The 21,010-nt window shown below is 31.5% G+C and overlaps 2 protein-coding genes across 4 annotated transcripts in view; both read right to left on the bottom strand.

Moving 5' to 3' along the window:
- Window positions 1-3,552, bottom strand: part of LOC143246349 (GATOR2 complex protein MIOS-A-like) — a 39,503-nt gene extending 35,951 nt beyond the window's left edge. For both annotated transcript variants that reach the window (XM_076492918.1, XM_076492917.1), the window contains exons 1-2: window positions 3,422-3,552; window positions 1,060-1,319 (exon numbers count right to left, since the gene is read on the bottom strand). The gene's annotated coding sequence lies outside the window, so the exon portion shown is untranslated. The remainder of the gene's footprint in view (window positions 1-1,059; window positions 1,320-3,421) is intronic.
- A 4,275-nt stretch (window positions 3,553-7,827) lies between these two features.
- The window catches only part of LOC143246346 (rifampicin phosphotransferase-like), a 52,872-nt gene continuing 39,689 nt past the window's right edge, over window positions 7,828-21,010 (bottom strand). The window contains exons 28-40 of one of the 2 annotated variants that reach the window (XM_076492907.1): window positions 19,850-19,938; window positions 18,519-18,581; window positions 17,576-17,668; window positions 16,781-16,840; window positions 16,235-16,335; window positions 15,314-15,377; window positions 13,655-13,818; window positions 12,992-13,070; window positions 12,309-12,360; window positions 11,529-11,605; window positions 10,563-10,665; window positions 9,799-9,873; window positions 7,828-8,203 (exon numbers count right to left, since the gene is read on the bottom strand). In XM_076492907.1, the coding sequence (XP_076349022.1) occupies window positions 8,091-8,203; window positions 9,799-9,873; window positions 10,563-10,665; window positions 11,529-11,605; window positions 12,309-12,360; window positions 12,992-13,070; window positions 13,655-13,818; window positions 15,314-15,377; window positions 16,235-16,335; window positions 16,781-16,840; window positions 17,576-17,668; window positions 18,519-18,581; window positions 19,850-19,938 (1,133 nt within the window). In that variant the 3' untranslated portion in view covers window positions 7,828-8,090. Of the gene's footprint in view, window positions 8,204-9,798; window positions 9,874-10,562; window positions 10,666-11,528; window positions 11,606-12,308; window positions 12,361-12,991; window positions 13,071-13,654; window positions 13,819-15,313; window positions 15,378-16,234; window positions 16,336-16,780; window positions 16,841-17,575; window positions 17,669-18,518; window positions 18,582-19,849; window positions 19,939-21,010 lie in introns of those variants that run through there. The other variant, XM_076492908.1, reaches the window with a different exon arrangement.

The raw sequence follows: 21,010 nt of genomic DNA, 5'->3' as shown, positions 1-21,010 counted from the left end.
TTTAAGCGGATGGCTTTATAATGTGACGCTCAATTCCCCTATTCGTAAGTAAAAGAGGAACCCAAGAATTGGCGGTGGGTGGTGATGACTAGTTGCCTTCCCTCTAGTCTTACACTGCTAAATTCGGGACGGCTAGTGCAGATAGCCCTTCAGTAGTTTTACGTGACATTTGAAACAAACAAAGACTGGACGTATAGTCAGTTTCGTGGAAATTGGTGTATGTAATCTATTTACATATATATAGAGTTGCATACGTGAGTGTAAATACTTTACTCCTTCCACAACTACCACTTTTTTGTGGGCGAAATCGAAATGTAAAATTTTTGTGATAACTTTGCTCAGAATGACGAGTAATTTACCAAATTTCCTAATACTTCACCAGTATGCAAAACTTGCTATTCAATATTTGTAAATCCCGAGATTAAATCATTTGGTATAAAGTTATGTAAACTAGTAAAAGTAATTAAAGGATAAATGATAATTATACATCTAGTCATTAAACATTATTTACGTATTCCCAGATTACAATTGTTTATTTTTAAATACTTTTTTATTTGTTTGATATTTGTTTCAGATTTTCACGTGAAGCTACACAATGGATATCTCTTCACAGCCATCTCTAATTCTGAGTTGATAGACTGGAATGTCAGAAACCAGTTCCAGATCAGTAACCCTAACAAATCGCTTCGTTTTCATTTAACTGACCGACTAGTGAGATTTGGTCATCTTTCTTACAGCCCACCCACACACCCAATGTTTGAAATGCATTTTTGTAGCGATAAGACACGAATTTGTTTAAAACGTGTTAATGATTAGGCTACGATAGACCTCTCATCTTATCAGACTAAAGCGTTTCACATAGCTTCACATTATTGTAAAAACATTAGTTCAAACGATCGTTGCAAGACAAACTACACCATTTATTTAAAAAAAAAGATTAACACTATACCCATTTATTTGATTAACGACTTGAAAAAACAAGAAGAGAAAAAAGTTTTCATCTTCTTGATGTCAATATTTTTGTATAAAAATAAAAAGATGAACATGAAACAATGTTACCTTAAAAGTCCATTATAAGATATTCTCCACTTTCGAAGTGGATCAATACATTTTATTCGAATCCCAGCTGCTACAGAAACATCTTTCTCTCTGTATAAAACGTTAGTTTCTGGGTGAATCGGAAGTTGATGCAAAGTACTTGTTTCTGCATGTTTCAAATGAAGCTGGACTTCCGCTTCATCACCTCTTCTTCTGATGACACGTAGAACTATACAGTCGCCAGCGCTGTATACTCCAAAGAAAAATATTTCGTCGCTATACTAGAACAATTAAATTCCATTATTGTATCATTGGTAAAATCAGGTATCCTTATATTAATAATAGGTTTTTCAGTTTGCTTATTGCGTACTTTGTTTCTTCGAAAAGAGCGTTCGTTATTTTTATTCAAATTTTGTAAAACATCTAGAAATTTGCAAAACTAGTTTTAGATTTATACAACTTTTACTCCTATCACTTACAATCAGAGATTTCCAAACAAAAGTTGATTTTCATTAATTTTGTTACTAACGTTCATTTCAGTTTAAAACATCTCTGTGCTTAACTTCAAAATAAACATGTCTAAAAACGTTTCTTGAATTTCAAAATCAGTGAATCGGGTATGGTCTGGATATCAATTAACTGTAACATATTTCTTTCGAAAAGTTTCACGTCTCAATGCCCCTAAATACATTTAACAGTTTCCGTTGTGGTGCTTATAAGAGAAAGATATCAAAGCGAGTCAAAGACTCAGTTTCGAAAGTGCTTTTCTGCGCTATGCAACACTAACTTAGAGTTGATATACTAGATAGAGGGATCTGACGTTTACTCTCATAATGCATCAACAGTCTTAAAATGTAAAGCGCGATTTTTCCACAAGCGTATTTATATAAATAATTAGGGACAATGGAGGAGTGTGAGCGTGATATTGGGGCTGCTGTGAGTCACGAATGGGTTTTTAAGCCCAGTAGGGATACCCAAGTATGTTATGTAAGTTGTTGCTCCTATCGTTTCTGAGTTGGTTAAAATAAACAAAATATATGAGGCATCAGGAAGACCCTGCACGTCAGTAAATTACTAGAATATAGTTGCACTGACATATACTTGGATTATGATAATATTATTTATCATTTTTTGTTATTTTTAGAATGGAATAGAAAGTTCTGACCTATTTACAGGCCCGGCATGGCCGAGCGCGTTGAGGCATGCGACTCGTAATCTGAGGGTCGCGGGTTCGCATCCGCGTCGCGCCAAACATGCTCGCCCTCCCAGCCGTGGGGGCGTTATAACGATCAATCCCACTATTCGTTGGTAAAAGAGTAGCCCAAGAGTTGGCGGTGGGTGGTGATGACTAGCTGCCTTCCCTCTAGTCTTACACTACTAAATTAGGGACGGCTATGTGCAGTGGGCTAACAACCTACTCACTTAAATACCTGTTACAGAAACCGCAGCGATTGCGGCCCTATGTTCCTTAAAGGAATTGAGTGGCAGATGATGATGATGAACCTATTTACAACTATTCATGATAATTGTTTTGTTAATATACATACACACCATAGGACAATATGTTAAGAGCTTGTGCGTATACCTGTATACCCATATTTTCTACTAAAGTTGCAGACCTGAATACTTTTTTTTTCTTCATTTGGAGATTGAATCTAAGACAGATAGGTTTACATTTTCAGTTTAATTTCAATAGATATTACATATGTAGTAATTGTTGTTTATGTGTTTAGAATTTCAAACAAAGTTGTATACAGTGACTATCTATTATAGGCCACCAAAGAACACAAAATGCGGAAAGCGTTTTACAGCAATACGATCTCTGACCATCATATTATAATGACTCTAATGTTGCGAGAAAGAATACGTTTTGAATCGCGTTTCGATACCGCGACAAGCAAATTTTGAATCAATTACCCTAGCCACCAGGCCACGCATAGATACAAAATCGGTAAATTGTTTGTTGATCATTCATTTTGATACGAACTTATGGTTTGATAACACATCAGGTATTGCACGACACTAGCTATCTATAATTTTTAATATATCATTTTTAGCTTGTTTCGGATATTCGTGCTGTAACGATAATCAAGCTGTTAATTTTGGGCTAATGAAATAAGAGAACAAGTCCGGGGCATCCACCATCAAATCTAGGATTACACTAATCGAATTATTAAGCTTTTTACCCTGAAACTGTCATTCCTTTCCCCTATATTCAGACACAACGAATAACCTGTTAAGTGTAATTACCCTGCATTTACAATTAAACATTTATTTTCGAATATGAATAAACTCATGTTACCATTACTGGTTATTTCATTCTAGTATATTATACAGATATAGTTAAAAGAGATAAAATATACTTTATAAATGTAGTTCTTACTTTTAGTTTTCTGTTTATCTAGAACGCTGAACCATTCGTTAGTTATTTTGTACAACAGTACTAACGGAAAACTCAGAACGTTAATAATAACTTTTAGTACTGAACGCATTATGTTTCTGGCTCCTGTAGATGTGTCTTTGCTGAGTTAATATATATTTATTTTCACTTTCACAAGTAAATTCACAACGTAACCACTTCCCTTGATAACGATAAATCACATGATAGATCACATTTGACTATGGACTTACGACTCGTTCTTTCACGAGTTTTGTTATTTTTGCACTGTATTATCAACAACTTATTTTGTTTATCTGAGTGATGAGATATCTGAATCTATTAACCAAGTGTTGAAAATGCTCATATCATGAAAACTACTTATCCGCCTTATTATTAAATACTGTTTAGGGACAACAACGGACCTGTTGGTTCATTTCGACTGTCCCATCCTCTAAGTCCAAGCTAAACTAAAACTATTAAATAAATAGATTTACAAAATCTTAAAGCCCGTCATTCATATCTCTATCAATCTTTCTTTTAAACTCACTCGTATTTACTGCCTTAACAACGTCCGAAAGCAACCCATTCCATAGGCCGACCACTCGACTTGAAAAATAAAGTTATTTTAACTTAATCAAGCTTTTACCTTGTCTAAATTTATATTTGTGTCTCCTAGTTCTATAATTATCACTTTTAAGTACGAAAATAATCAGGCGTTAACATTAAAAATTCCATTTACAATCTTAAACACTTCAATCAAATTCCCTCTGACTATTCTTTTTCGAAAAGCAAACCGTTTTATGGATCTTATCTTCTCCTAATTTGACAATCACTCCATTCGAAGTACAATTGTTATAGTCGAAACCGAGAAAACTGAAAATTCCGTGTCACTATTTCAGTTTTAAAGGAGCGTCGACTGGGGTGGTCAGGGATATTCATATCTCCCTTCCGCTTCTCGAGATCGATATTCTGTTGTTATTTTCGTGATTTTTTGAATTTTTGTTGAGGTTGTTTCTTATTTTGCTCAATAGATATTTGAAATTGTAGTTGATTCAGAGGAGTGGGGAGAAAATTTAGTAATCCATCTGATAATTTTCTGGTTGACATTTAGGGAATATAGACATTACATTGTGCCATGCTGAGCCAAACATATTTTTGACGTCTAGAATGATTGTCTGATTGTTGTTGAATGACTTATATGTGGATTGTATGTGTGAGATTAGGTGATCAGTTTTCTGTCTTCCATTACGTGAGAAGTTCTGTATATTAGGGATTAAATTACTTTCATAAAATATGAGTATTCTTCTTCAGATTATTCTTTCCATTAATTTTCCGATGCAACTAAGTGAAGTTATAGGTGCAAAGTTTTCGGATTTGGAGTTTTCTGTATTTGTTTTAGGAATAACAGTTATCCTAGCTTTCTTCCAGTCGTCTGGGAAATATCTGACTGGAGGGAAAGGTTCATGATAGTAAGAAGGTGTCGATGAAAGTTATTAGAGGCCGTTTGTAAGATAATAATTCTAACACGGTCTTCTCTAGATGAGTGTGTGTATTTTTTTTTTTGTTGTGAAGCCACATCGGGCCAGCTGGTGAGCCCACCGAGGGGAAGCGAACCCCTGATTTTAGCATTGTAAATCTGTTGTACTTGAGAGGGGCTCTCCAGATGAGTAATTTTTTGGTATTAAAAGGTTAGTTTCGAGTTCCCCAATTGTAATTTGTTTGCCAAAGACGTGGTGTACGTGTGTTGAAGTTAAGTTGTGGGTAAAGTATAGATTTGGTCTATATGAGATGTAGTTTTCAACGTTTTGTTTGAACGGTTGATTGTAGACCTTTCCAACAATTATTTGTTTGTTTGTTTTGGAATTTCGCACAAAGCTACTCGAGGGCTATCTGTGCTAGCCGTCCCTAATTTAGCAGTATAAGACTAGAGGGAAGGCAGCTAGTCATCACCACCCACCGCCAACTCTTGGGCTACTCTTTTACCAACGAAAAGTGGGATTGACCGTCACATTATAACGCCCACACGGCTGGGAGGGCGAGCATGTTTGGCGCGACTCGGGCGCGAACCCGCCACCCTCAGATTACGAAGCGCATGCCTTAACGCGCTAGGCCATGCCAGGCCCCCTTTCCAACAATTCAATGTCTTTTTTTTTTTTTTAAATAAAGAGCCCAAGACGAATTACAAAACAACAAATGGGGCCTAACTAGTGGCATATACAATGTAATTAAAATTTCTTTAGGCCTGCATTCAGTAATTCTGTTAATATAACCTAAAATTTTATTTGCCCTAACACTATCCACAGCACACTGTTTTGAATGGCTTTAGAGATTTATCAATCATTACTTATCAACCAATAAATTTAAGTGTTTTTTAACAGTTTCTTCATCAATGTCATTGATATAAATGAAAAAGAACAGTAATCTTAATTTACACCCCTTGCAACATTAATCCCGTTTGACTGAGTTCCATTTATCACAATATCTACTCTTTTCCATCAAGCCATTATTCTATAGAGTTAGTTAACTTTATCCCCTTTACCTATAGAGATAAGTTTTTTTCAATGCCTCTCATGTAGCATTTTGTCATATACTTTCTAAAAATCCAGAAACACCAAACCTAGACGCTGTCTTCATCTTTATAAGCAAGAGTATTTTTAAAGCATGTCAACGATTTGCAAGGCAAGATTTTCCCTTAGTGACCGTGTTGACTATTCGATAAAACTCTAAACTTTGTCAAAAATGAAAGTACATAACACAATCAGTACAAAAACCCTCATGATCAATAAACTACACAGCACAAACGTTATCAATTCCTTTGATCAAGATTATCTTCAAATCATACCCTTGTAATCAGTGGCGTAGATTTTTTACACTCGATGAAGGAATGATTTTGCAATCACTTATGTGGACTGTACAATTTGCAAATTGGTAATCTCTGATTACGTGAACCTGAAAGCTGTAAACATGCAGTCACAGAGTAATCTTGGTGCCACGATACTTGCATGTATACTTAGGCCTACTCACTGATACAAACTATCGCTTAGATCGAAAAGCTTAGAAGCACGCCTATATTCAAGACGTACGTTTCGGCTACTGAAAACGCCTACATCTAGGCCTAATTATGCAATTCGATTGGTAAGAACACGAGAATCACAAGAACAAACACACAATTTGTAGGCCTGTGTTGCAATAAAGCCAATACTTTCATTACTTCAGTGTTTATTACACATATATTGTTGATTCTTACACTAAAAAAATCTTCTACAATTTTATTGAATAGGTGAGAATATTGCAATACAGATTTAAAGGTATAAGTTATGTACATGTCTAAATATAAATTTAACTTAAAACGTTGATATCACAATACATTTATAATACTAAACCCATTACAGGTACGTGTACTATTAATGAGAGTTTGAGAAATATCATTCCGAGTGTGTTAAGTTTGCAATTATTATTTAACTACTTTAAAATATCATTTCTTACCTGCTAGAAATTAAAAATCTTCCCCTTTAGCTCTTCAATAGTTCTGTATTATAAAAATTTTCGGAATTCGATGAAACATTGCATACAACATTTTAGGCTAACGTTTTTATTAAAGATATTTTTAATATAAAAGGTATGAGTTATCTATCACATTGTAATACGTTGAATAAAATCCGTTGTAATTATAGTTTTGCCACACACACTATGCATTGGAAAAGCGCTCATTCCTTGTAAAAGACACTAAACAGCAATCTATTGTAAGATGTGTAACATTTATACTTTTCCCAAACTGTAGGCTGGGCAACAATTAGTAGGCTGTTTAGCATTTTCAAATATTAATTGAAATGTGTTTTGATTACTTAATTTTACATTTGTTAATTTCATTACATTATTTGGAGTTGAAAGATCTATAGAGAAAATGTACAAACGTACGTGCGTTATATTTTGTACCTATAGCAAGGGTGTTTAGGCTATCTTCTGCCGTTCCTAATTTTGAAGCATTGCCCAGAGAGAAGACAATCAAGTCAACCATATCCTACTGCCCATCATACCCACAAACAGGTTTTAACTGTCAATCTTATAACTTAAACACAATTTAAAGAACGGAGAATACTGTGTGGTACAATAAGGATTCACGCCAGGATAACTAACTCTGTAATCCACAGATATACTACAGAGCCAACACATACCATAGATAATTTAATGATGTTAGAAAAACACGTGGGTTCAAGAAGTCTTAAAAAAAAAAAAGAAACACGACAAAACCCTTACAATCCATAATCTTTTGAGAGGGCGTTTCTTCTTCAGAGGCAATCTGTGAAAGTAATTTAAACTATTGAAAAATTTCATTAACTTTTGTAGCAATTTCTTTTAAATTCGTCTTCTTTAGAGTACTAACCGACATAAAATTTGCAACGAATGAATTTAACTTCAAAACATTTTTATTAGCAAAGGTTAACAAAACAAGAAACTTTATAATCTAATAATTTCTAAAATCATAGTTGCATAGTACAATACTGAATTAAAATGTGGTAAAATATGAGCAAATTGAGGTATTTGTTAAGTTAAAAATACATATGCTAAATATTTTTCCTCTATTAAATGTATCTTGTGTTTCAAAGTAAATTTCAACCAAGATCAATGCCTCAGCGAATTTTCATGATGTATCAACGTAACTAAAGCCAAATTACACATTCTTTAATGTGAAATGTAACTGCTGAAACTTATTCTTCCCATCATCTTTGTTTTCTTGAATCTTTTTCAGTACACCCCGGGTTGCATCCAGAATTATCACGTCACCTGTGTTAAATGTAAATCAAACAGTCATTAAAGAAAAAAAGGACAGTTATTTAATAAACATATTTATATAAATACTAGTGTGAAAAGCTCAGTGAGGTGCACCTTCAAGCTATTAACAAGGCTTTAAAATCTTAGTACAAATGTTTTAAATCAATAACAGCTCCTGGTGGTGAAATGAAATAGCAGTTACCAGTATTCCTGTAGTACAGTCACCAATTCTATTTCTAAAGCATCTCAAACATTATATTCCGTTTTAACTTATAGACCATATCACATAGCACATTTTTGTGTTTGTAGTGTCACTATACCACACGTAGCACAGTCACTGTTATTGCTTTGGGGCCCAGTATGGCCAAATGTTTAAGGCATTTAACTTGTAATCTGAGGGTCGCAGGTTCGAATCCCCATCTCAAACATTCTCGTCCTATCAGCCGTGGGGGGGCAATAATGTGATGGTCAACCCCACTATTTGTTGGTAAAAGAGCAGCCCAGGAGTTGGCAGTTGGTGGTGACTAGTACCTGCCTTTCTCTAGTCTTACACTGTTAAATTAGAGGTGGCTAGAGCATATAGCCCTAATGCAGCTTTGTGCAAAATTAAAAACAACCAAACCAAATTATTGCTTTAAACATAACACGTCACCATTTTTATTTATACGACATCCCAGTTTTATTCATTTTCAAATGTTCAACTTAATTGCGAGAAGATGATTACTCTTCAGCATTTCAAAATTAATGTAAATATATCCAAAAGTATAATATTGAATTGCTATAGAAAAATTAACCTTAAAAACATAATAAAATCACTGGTAATTGTTTACAAACACTAACTATTGTGAAAGGGTGTTTTGTGCGAGGGTCAAGACACCATCATCTCTGGTTTCAAAACTAGCTTGAGTTACTTGATTACATATGTGATAAATACATGTTAGAAGTTTTGGAGAAAATAAACCATTTTACTTCTTCCTCAGACATTTCTAATAGTCATTAATAAACGAATTTCAAAATTATGATTTTTGATGAACATATTATTGACATATAGGTGTGAATTTAAAATTCTGACGTTTGTTTTGTTTGTTTGTATTCTGAATTTCGCACAAAGCTACTCAAGGGCTATTGAGCAGTGTAATTTAGTAGTGTAAGACTAAACACAGTTAGTCATCACCACCCACCGCCAACTCTTGGGCTACTCTTTTACCAACGAATAGTGCGATTGACCGAAACATTATAACGCCCCCACGGCTGAATGGGGAGCATGTTTGACGCGACGGGATGCGAACCTGCGACCCTCAGATTACGAGTCGCACGCCTTAACACGCTTGGCCATGCCGGGCCAAAATTCTGACGCATAAAGTATGCATAATTTATGTAATAAGGTTTGCTTGAAGAAAATAACATCAGAATGTAGGAAACACCCGTTTGTTACTGTTGTAATAAACATATTTTACCGTTATTGGTTAATGAGTAATTGAAAGATCGTATTATTGCTAATTCCCATAAATGTTCATTAAAATTACTGCATTACCCAAAGAGAGACATATTTGCTTATGAGCAGTTTGAGCTGCGTTTATATATCAATTATTTTGCGTTTTTCTTACCAGTCTTGAACGCAGTTGTTGCGCCTTGAACTGCCACCAGAGAAGGCAAACCATACTCTCTTGCAACCACAGCACCTAAAGAATTAATTAATATAACTTTTTTTATATGTAAAAGTGCAAGGCCTCGTATCCTTTAAATGTTAAAATTATACCTAAAATCAGTTATATATTCAGGCTCCCAATATTCTATTTCAATAAAATTGATTCACAAGCTGGTTTAATCTTTCAAAGATTATGAAAATGAATAAAGACTACTTAAATACATAGAACAGATAAATAGTAGACCTGGTTCCTTCATGTTGAGTTCTACGTAAAGCAAATGACTCGCTAGGAACTGATTTAACCTCTTTCAAATCCACAGTGCATCAGGGTTTCAAAAGCATAATTTTTCGAAAGATTGAAATGTATCAATACCAATAAGAGTGAAGTAATATTTGTAATTGTTGTCTACATCAGTTTAGAATCTTATTATTTAATTTAGATACACATTTCTCATTAGTACATTTGTTTATTGGGTTCAGTACTGGCACTTCTAAATATATTTCAAATCAATTAATAAGATTGTTTTGAATAACGGAAAAATAATAGCAAATTAAAACATGTCCCGGTCGTTATACAATTTTATTCATATTTGACGGAAATAATCATTCTTCATTAATTCTGTTTTATATTCTTAAAACTTAAATATTTTGGTGATAATTTTTTTTAAAAGTACAGAAACAAGTATCTCAATACTTGTTCAAAAATGTACAAACGTGACTCACCATGAGAAAGTAGGCCTCCTATCTCTGTGACAATACCACTCAGAAATGGAAAATATGGAGACCATGCTATGTCTGTAGAGTGGACAATAAGAATATCTCCTTGCTGGGAAAAATAAAGTGTTTAGTTTAAAACAAGTTTGAACCAAGAAGATGTGACAAATTGTACGATTTGTTGACATGGTAAAATTAAAGTAACTCATGTTTTGTTTATACTCGTCGAAATTGAAAGGAGTGTGTGCGTTTTCTTTTAGCAAAACCATATCGGGTTATTTCCCGAGTCTACCGAGGGGAACTGAACCCCTGATTTCAGCATCGTAAATCCGTACACTTACCGCTGTATCAGCGTGGGCCGAAATTTAAATGAAAAAAAGTAATTTTATTTAAATCCATTTCACGTGACAACTAGTAGTACTCACTGACAGGAATAATGTTTGTTGAAACAATAGAGCTTCACTACAGCTTATTACTGTGAAACCAACAATGAAGTAGAATATTTATCTTCCTTTCATTTTAATCTCATGTATGAAAATTTTCCATTTAAAGAATGTCTCTGCCAGCTGTAAGAGAATATAATCTGACACCTTTGTTGAAATTGTTAGAATTTGGCTGTCATTAAATTTATTCTTCAAATAAAAAACAACCAGTAAAATTTTTGCTTGATACAGTGTGACAAAAAATGGAGAATTAATGTATCTTCTTCTTTATACGCTATATTACGTATAATGTTTGTTAGCTTTCATGTCATCCACCACCGGAAAAAAAAAAAATATTTTAGTTAGATGCGAAGAGAAAACGTTCGTAATTGATTAAATAAAGTAACAAATAAAGATTGAAAAAATTTAACATGTTTGATTCATAGCCAAATATAATACAATCATGAATTTTTACTGGTATTGTACATCTAACTGTATTATGTAAATGTGCAAGTTATAATTCCTGACACTTATACATAAATTCCAAATTCACCTGTAAACTAGAGGCTTCATTGAAGTTTTTAGCAACGTGAGCCACTCCTTTCACAACACCTTGGCATACAGTGACACCTGTAGTAAATGTGAAAACAAATGTCAATTTTATTTTTCTCTACCTAAGAAATATGCAAGTAAAACTTCGCAGTTAATCAAACTCTAAAACAAATTAAGGAATACACGAACTTGTCACGAGTTTTACTTTTTATAAGTTAATTCTATAGTTTCGATTATTGCATATCTACAGGATGGCCCGTAAGTCCCTACCCATCCATATATCTTATGTATCCAGTATTTCTGTGTGCTGTTCCTCATTCTTGCTGCATAATATTATGCGACGCCATGTTCTGCGAGACATTTTCCTCAACATAGCAGGGGTAATTGTTCCAAAGTCCGCGGTAACAGCTGCCTTCAACTCACCATTAGTATTATAACGTTGTTTAGACACAACATATGGATGGGTAGGGACTTACGGGCCACCCTGCATAATTTCTGCAAAGAGCACTGCAAAAACATTCATGGTAGAAAACACATTTAAGTCATTAACCTTAAACAACTATCTGGGAAATTAGTTAATGCAACACGTGCTTCACATCATATTTTATTTCATAAAGATTTTTAATGCTAGCACATGAGCATTATATTAATAGCCATAATTTTAAAATGCATATAATAATAGGTTTAAATCAATACACTATTCAACATTACTATAAAAACACGTTAGCATCTACTGAGAGTCTAATTTTTATCTATAGATAAATAAAATAACAAACCAGACCTCGTAATTCTTGAAGGGAAGAGTAAATCTCCTCGACCTCTTCTTTAGTGATCTGAAAATGAAGATTCGTCAAGAGCATTATAATTAAATATATTTCTAGAAAATAGTTTTTAATTTTGCTATTTCATACATTTATTTGTCTCATTACCTTCCTATGGGCATATTAATATGTCAGTCATAATATTATGCTACGTTTAAGAAAAATCATGTAGTTCATCATTTGAAAGATTTAAGGTTTATTTTCTCTAAAAGCTCTTAAATCAACTTTTATACTTAACTTCAAGTGGAACACAACCTATTTAATCAACGTAAACAAATCTATGTACTGAAAACAAAACCTACAAATCAGATTTTTGGGGGCATTTTATTTGTGTGTTAAATATAGACATTCTTATGATGATACATGAACATCTTTGGCAATTTACACTTTATTAAAAAGATCATTTAAAAGTTTCAGTAAAAACGAAAATATATTCAAGATGATATTCAACTTAAATTCTATAGAATACCAATTTTAAAATTTACATCTTTACCTAAATAGTTTGATCTTTTAAATCATTTTCATTTCCTCTTGGAATTTTGAAAATGAACAGATATTTCATTATTAATAAACAATTGTGATATTGACTTTAAAAATAATTAAATGTATTTATACGTAAATGCAAAACATTTCAAATGCTTACTGGTTTCGGTTCACCAATAATAATTTCCGGAAACACCATAGCATTCAATTTCTTATGCATTCTCCGTCTGCGAATGGCTCTAATAAAGAAAAAATAAATTTCTTCAAAAGTGAGAGTTAACCACAGATACATTTATAATTATACACTATAAAACACTTCGTATTCCCTAAGTTGAACATTGTATTTAAAACTATGTAGGTTTTAAACTTGAGTACATTTTACCAATAACTTATAACTATATGCATTTTGTCATTTTATTTTATATTAGTTACAATTACTATACAAATTTTTTCTGGCATTAGTATTTTATATAACATGACAGATTACAAATGCTTTGTTTCAGTACACAGATAAAATCATTTCTTATTAGATAAAAATAAGCTAAGATAAAGATCTATATTAAAGTTCTCAAATATTAAATTTTATGATTGTTGCTATAAACTGATTGAAGGATAAATATAGTCAATTCACTTTGGACAGTGAGAAAGATATTGAGCTTTGGCTACAATTTGTCTATAGTGTATTGTATCAATAAAATTGTAAAAAAATGACAAAAAATAAATATTCATATTATTTTGATTATAGAAGGTATACATGTTCAAATACTGATAGTGAAGTAGTTTATGTCTAACAAAAAAAATCAACTTCTTTGAAAACATTTACGTTGAAATCAAATGTGCAGATCGTGTCATCAGAAGTTCTCGAATCTCTTCGTTAGTGAAGAAATGGAGTAATTCAGGATCTGGAAGCCTTCCTTCTTTTACCATCAATTTCTCCAACAAACGGTAACCTTTTCTAAGATTGTCTACATATTTCACTAGGAGAGACTGTATATAGTACTTTATATAAATACAAGATGCTTATATACTGAACCTTATGAAATTATTCATACTTGGTTGCTTTGATAAAACATTAAGTGAAAAACTTTTCACTCGTTTTATTAATCCAATTTGTAAGACAGCCAAACATAAAGATACATTTGCAAATAGCTTACATGTATTTACAAATGTGTACAAGTATTTCTTGTAAATTGATTTAAATACGTGAAAGGTCAACATTCGTCCTACCAATCTTAACATTGTTAAGTTGAAGAAAATATACATGTTCAACAAAACAAAGTGTAGGAGTGAGTGCACTAAAATGTGAAAAAACAAAATAGGAACGGGCATGGTGTAATAAAAACTCTGTATAACCTCGCAAGCTTACTTCATTTGTTTCATTCATATAATATTCCAAATTATCAAATGTAATTAGGTTTATCATACGATGAGTATTAAGATGTTTCAGTACAATGAAGTCATGGATTCTTTACATAAAATTAGAATAAGTACAAACACACTTTTGTATGCACCCATAACGAATTAGGCATGGACTGGTTGTTGGACAAACTCCCATGTCAAGCTGTACAGAGGAAGTTTTATTACATCATGCCCATTCCTACCTTGTTTCCTCACTTTCTGGTGTACCTACACTTTACTTTCAGTTTTTCTATATATTTTTTTCCACTTATTTCATACAAAGTGGCATGGTCTTGTGTGCTATTCATTCAGTTGTGCTGATATCTTACATGCATATCATTAGTATGGGTCTGCACTATAGTATTAAGGTATGTGCATATAAATGTGTTTTTGTTTATGTGTAATATTGTTCAACAATGTCAGTCAGTGAGATTAAAGAATTTGTAGTTTTGTGAATTATTGTATCTTCTCTGCTGACTTTCTGATGTAGATATACAACTTGTAATTTTGTACATGATTTCTTTATCACTTCAGAGAGTCTCTCAAATACTTTTCAAGAGTTATCATTTGATTGTTAAAGATGAAAATGAGTAAATATTTTGAATTGTATGTATTGTGTATCCTCATTATTCCTACTGTAATTACTACCATACTTATGACAGCCATAAATTAGTTACTCGTGACCATTAATAAATGTCGAAAATTCGTTTACATGTAGATGAAGTTTTGTCGAAATTAAAGAATTATACATGTATGAAACTTTAATGGTTTCCACAATAAAAACTTGAAATCACGATGTCAACTTAAAAACAATGAAATAAACGTATAATACTACATATATAGTATGCCAAAAACTTCACGTTCGTACAAATAAATGTTGGTTCAGGATTTATCAATATAAACGACAAAGAAAAGTCTACCTGTTGATAATGCTCAGGTTAGAGGGTTTTTTTTATCGTTCTTTAATTTTGTGTAGGACACATACTGTGAGCAGTTCTTTAATGCCTCTTATATACACATTGTAGTTTAAATACTGACAACACATTGTCACATTCATCTTTGAAATACAATCAATCTGACTCGCCTTACTCATCTCTCTGAGGCAAACTCCCCTTCGTGCCTGCGACACAAGGAAATGTAGAACAAACCTGGAACAAAATTTATGCCTCACTTTTCACCAAAATCCTTCTTTAAATCACTAACAAATTTGGAAAGTTCGTTGTATCAATATCATAAATCTTTAAATTTATTTTCATTTTGATGCAATCAAGTATTAATAAATCATTACATCTAAAACTTATTTTATTTTCATATTCTTGAATCAGAATATCATGAAAGAGCTTAATAACATGTTTGATTACATATTTACTTTCTTTGTTCCATTCAACTTTCAGAAAAAAAACTGGCAATATATAATAGTGTGAGCATCCTTTTCAATTACCAAATAAAAATATTTCACATACTCTAACTTCCTAGTTTTTAATTGAAATAGGTTCTAAAGATTTATTTTAAAATTAAACAAAAAGTCAGTGTTCTCTAAAACATGTTTCAAGTGTCTTATCAAGTGTTCAAGAAATAACATTCATCTATCACAGTTAGTTATTCAAATTAATTTCAATTTTTGTAATTTTACTAACACTTTTAGGTTTATAGTGAAACGAGTTTTGCTGTTGTGAAGTTTATGAAAAATATTGGAATTAATACAACTTCAAGTAATGTCCTCGAAAATCCTAAGTACAACATTGACTGTCACTTTTATGATGAAGGGAAATTTTTGTACAGGACAATTGCCTTAAGAGTTGGTTGAAGATGTCACTGATTAGCTATGTATACGTTATTGAGTAAATTGTAGTATCAAAACATAGGTAAACAAGAAACAATTGAATAAATTAATATTCGTGTACGTAAATATAAAAATACAAACGTACTAATGTCAAGGATATAACTGTATTGTTTACATCAATTTAAAGAACAGATACTTCCACTGTTACCATTAACATTATACCTGGAAAATCTCGTTGGTTTGTACTTGATTTGTTCAATAGCTTCAGTTATTGGCAATTCTTCTTTCGCAACAACCATCAAATGAACAGTCTTTACCATAGCCTTTCAGAGGAAGAAATGAAAGAATTTTATAACAAACTCAAAAACAATGTTCAAAACTTACAATTGGTTAATTCGGTGCGAGATTACAACTAAACATATCGCTCATTTCATATGTAGTATTTTTATTTACATTTTCATACGTTTTTAAAAATAATTTTTATTTTTAAATATTAGAATATTAAGGTTTATTAACCAATCCCAGGGCTGCTTTAATTGTGTCAAGACATTAGAAATTAATTTAATCTATAAATTATAGCCATAAAAATGTTATAATGGAATAATATATTTTACTTTCCACTCTTCAATAACAAGTAGTGTATATCTCACTGTATTAGATAATATACGAAGGATTTTTATGATATATCTTTCATAAGGTTTGTTTTGAAATATCTTATAATGAATAAAAGAAAATGTTAAAAATGTTATCTACAACTATCTACTTTACCTGCAATGTTAGTACTAAACTCCGAGGTTCCTCATTCCATGGCTTCGTCATGGTGTCGAACTATATGGATGTACATTTAATATTAAAGTCTGATCAAAGAAAGAGTTACATAAATCAGGAATAAGACCAACCGAGCAACGAATACAAATAACTGAATGTGCTGTTCATACATTTTTATCGTTATTAAGATGCTCATTTTATTTGCTGCATAACACAAAGTTATAACCATGGGCTATCGTGCTGTGCCTACCGTATCATTATTCCTCAAACTCACCACTGAGTGGTGGAAAAGATTAGAAAGCAGTTTCATAACTTCGCTACTACAACTTTAATCCTAATAATGTATTACAAGGCTTAGGATATTTGGTTAATTCCTGAGTCCATATGCTAAGTTAACAGTATAAAATAACAATTATTATAATACGCATACATAGAAATATAATACATAAATATTGAGTTATTTTATCTCGTACATTGCTATCGAAATTCATTATCTCCAAATTTTCACTTAGAAGTTTACTAACAGTATTTGTTTAAAAAGTTTAAGTAAAATCAAGCAAGTAAGAAAATTTTTCACATTTTCCTTATTATTTTAATTTTTATTTCAATTTAAATGAACTTATTTAAATCTGGTGAGCAAAAACATGGAATGAACAATGGATTATGGATTACAAAGAAAAACGTTTTCCTCAAATAGACATTTTATGAACTTTATTAATTTAGATTTTGTACATCCAGTTTGTAGATATGTTTGAAGAAACAATTTTGCCGATATATCTAAAACATCACAATTACCTCTTTCAAGCACCGATGCCCATGAGATGAGAGAAATTCTCGAAATTTGGTCCCCACAATTCCATCGTCCTTCTTCAGCCACTTTAGTGCCATCTGTTGGATGTTATTAGTATATTAACACAAACGGTAAATTCTTAAAAACTGTATATTGAGTATCAGTTTCTCCACCACATATACTTCTAATTTTTTTCAAAAGTATCAATGCATTTTTCTTGGGCAGCTCAAATATAGAAACCATTTTTAAATGATTTTCACTATCTTGGAAACTTTCTTCATATACTGATATTTTTCCCTTAAAGACATGAAATAATTCGTTTGTTTTTACAAAACGGATGACAGCACTTCTTTTTATTATCATATAAATATTAAAAAATGTAGATACCATAATAAATAATAAAAACAAAATGACATTTTCAGTCAGTAGTAGTTGCATTGAATCCATTATCAGAAACCTTGTTTGTTTGTTGTTGTTTTTTTTTTTCTTTTTTTTACCAACATGATAATAATAAAAATAAGTGTGAATGAATTATGAGAAGATACAGCATGAACGTTCGATAATCTTACAACTGGAGTTGAATACCATTCATTAAAGAAACTAAAAATAGTTGTCACTTAACTTATTAATAACTAATTATAAATGAATTCATTTGCTTCTAAATATAAGAAAGTCATGCTAACAGCACAGAAAGTGAAAACAATACAAAAAACATGACAATAACATTTACATTGCTGTCCTAAAGTTCTGCTAATCTCAGTTAATACTGCTAAAAACCAAACTAAACTAATTAAGTAAGAAATTGTTGAGAATCTCTTTAACAATAATAAAAATTACAAAAACCAATAGAAGAAACAATATAACATTATGCAATTTTAAGAGGTTTTTAAATTTGATATCTCGGATATCAATAATTACAAAATCTAAAGAACAGGAAATTTCACACACCTCGCAATCCATAGCTTCGAAAGATTTGTCAAAACCCGATTTATGTATCTCAGCTGCAAGTTCCTACAATTTTAGATGAAGAAAAGAAAGTGTAATGTTAACCAATATCCCTGTATAAATATTATTACAACGGTAATCGTTCTGTATTCAGTAGTACAATATTGAAAGAAATCAATTGAAACTTGGCAGAAAATTGAGCTACAGTTGTAAAATAAAACTTAAAAATAATAGTAACTTTAGTGATTATTGCTTGTGTACCATTTGTTTTCAAAGTTGCACAACATTGTTTTACTTATAAGAAGACAAAGCAAAATATCAATTGATGAGCTATATGATTGTATTATAAACACTAAATATAATTGAACAATATAATTTACAGTAGCCTACACCAATATAATACCATAATTCCATAAACCGGTAAAGTTGAATTAAAGCCTTACTTATGCACATAATTGTTATTATCATGTTCTTCACAGCTTGTATAACAGTAATATTATTCTCTACTTCCACCACAAGTATTTTTGTGTGGAAATAGTAAAAAGGAAAACTACTACTTAGCAGCGAGTTAAACTTATCATCATATATTATTTCCATGTTCCACAAATAACAGTCTCTAGCAAAGTCAAATAACAAATTTCGTGAATTTTCACTGCTGAAACGTGATGTATATCAAAACAATTTCATTAAAAATAAAGAATCAAAGAGAGGGCAATCTAAATCATTATTTGAGGTATGAAGAAGATAAAATATTTATGTATCCGACAGATCTGTGTGCATGTTATTGATTTCCGAGTTTAAAAACATTAGTTTCTTAATTATAAATAAAATACATTATATAGTGGCCTACTTTTCAAATTTTCAGTGGGGCCAAGCTTTGCATCTGTGAGTGTATATATATATATATATATATATATATATATATATATATATATATATAGTATCATACTTCAGTCTGAAATCTATACGATGTTCTCCCTATTGATTGACATCCGACATGTGTAGAAGTTTATTGTATGCACATGCAGCCAGTTGAGTTGTGTAAGTATCCACTGACCACAGTTGTAATCCAAAATTAGTGAAATTGATAAAACTGTTATGATATTAACAACATATATTATCATTGAATTATAAATAAATCTTCACTTATCACCTTACTTCAATAAAATTGTTTCAAAAACGTAAAAAAAAATTGCAAAAATTAAGTATAATGTAAAGATTGCAATGCCAAACAATACAGAAACAATGTAAGGATGAATACACAAAATCACAGAAAAATATTTATATTGTGGCATTATTTTTGCTATTCTTGATAGTATTGACTATAATATTACCTGAAGTTGTCCTGGAATTCCAGCACTCTCAACATTTTTTCCAACAGAAATAAGAATTGACATGTCTTTTAGCAGTTCTTCAACGTTTTCTGTAAACATTAAAGAAAGGGTTAAGAATATATTTTACTAGCACCTCTTGATAAACTTGAAAACAGTCACACTCAAACAGAAATGAAAAACATTTGAAATGTGAAAACTTTTACAAAGCTTCAACTTTTATTTTACATTGAGAATTTCAAATAAAACAAAAAATTATCCTAATTTATACGTTTTAGAAGGGTTTCTTACTTAAAAAGTATTAACAGGCATTGGGTCACTCAAAATACTTCAGCATTAAAACATAAGAAATATCTTAATTATTCTATATGATTATACAGAAAATTATAAAACCATTCAAAATACCATAGCAAAACCTAACTTCCAAAAAATAGTACTAAAATTGTGCCTAGTTTTCCAGTAGGTAAAAAAACCCTAAACTAAACACAATTTACACCTAACGGGTGACCAGTACATATGTTTCAGAGGACCCACATCATAAAATTACTTTTAAACCGTGATCACAACAATGGCAAATTTATCAAAAGATAAATGATAAGAATTCCTTTTCTTGGTTTAGATACGTGTATTTTATTATATATGCAGTAAACGTTATTTTAAAGCTTCATACATAAATCTGACAAGATTGTTATTTGATTTTAGAAAAATAAAAGTTACAGAACAGAAGCTTTCAACTTTATATTAACACTACAGGCTGTTGCAGCAAAACAATTTGAAACATTCAAATACCCTCCTTCTGAAACTATCAGCTTCGTTATCTTTTTAATTCTTATTGTCTATATTAGACAGCTAATAGCAATGATTATAAGGTTATTTCAAAACTATCATTAATTAAAAATACGTTGCAGAAAACACTCAACAACACTAGTTTTCAAAATAAAACGAGAATAGATATGCAAAAATAATTTAAATTTCGTAATTATGACAAATCTACTAACCTTATCTATTGCAGCCTGTAATTTCGAATTACTGACAAGATGGAAGGATTCAGTCAGTGAAACCCTACCATCTATCATCTATCTGAGGAATTGTTTGCTTCTCTTAAAATAAGGCATCCACAACTTAAAGTACAAGAAAAACTTTTGAGATTTACACGGTATGGGC

Source organism: Tachypleus tridentatus, chromosome 3 (assembly GCF_004210375.1).
Source record: "Tachypleus tridentatus isolate NWPU-2018 chromosome 3, ASM421037v1, whole genome shotgun sequence".
NCBI classification, from domain to species: Eukaryota; Metazoa; Arthropoda; class Merostomata; order Xiphosura; family Limulidae; genus Tachypleus; species Tachypleus tridentatus.
Note: the sequence above shows the minus strand (reverse complement) of the source record. Positions and strands in the feature narration are given on the sequence as shown.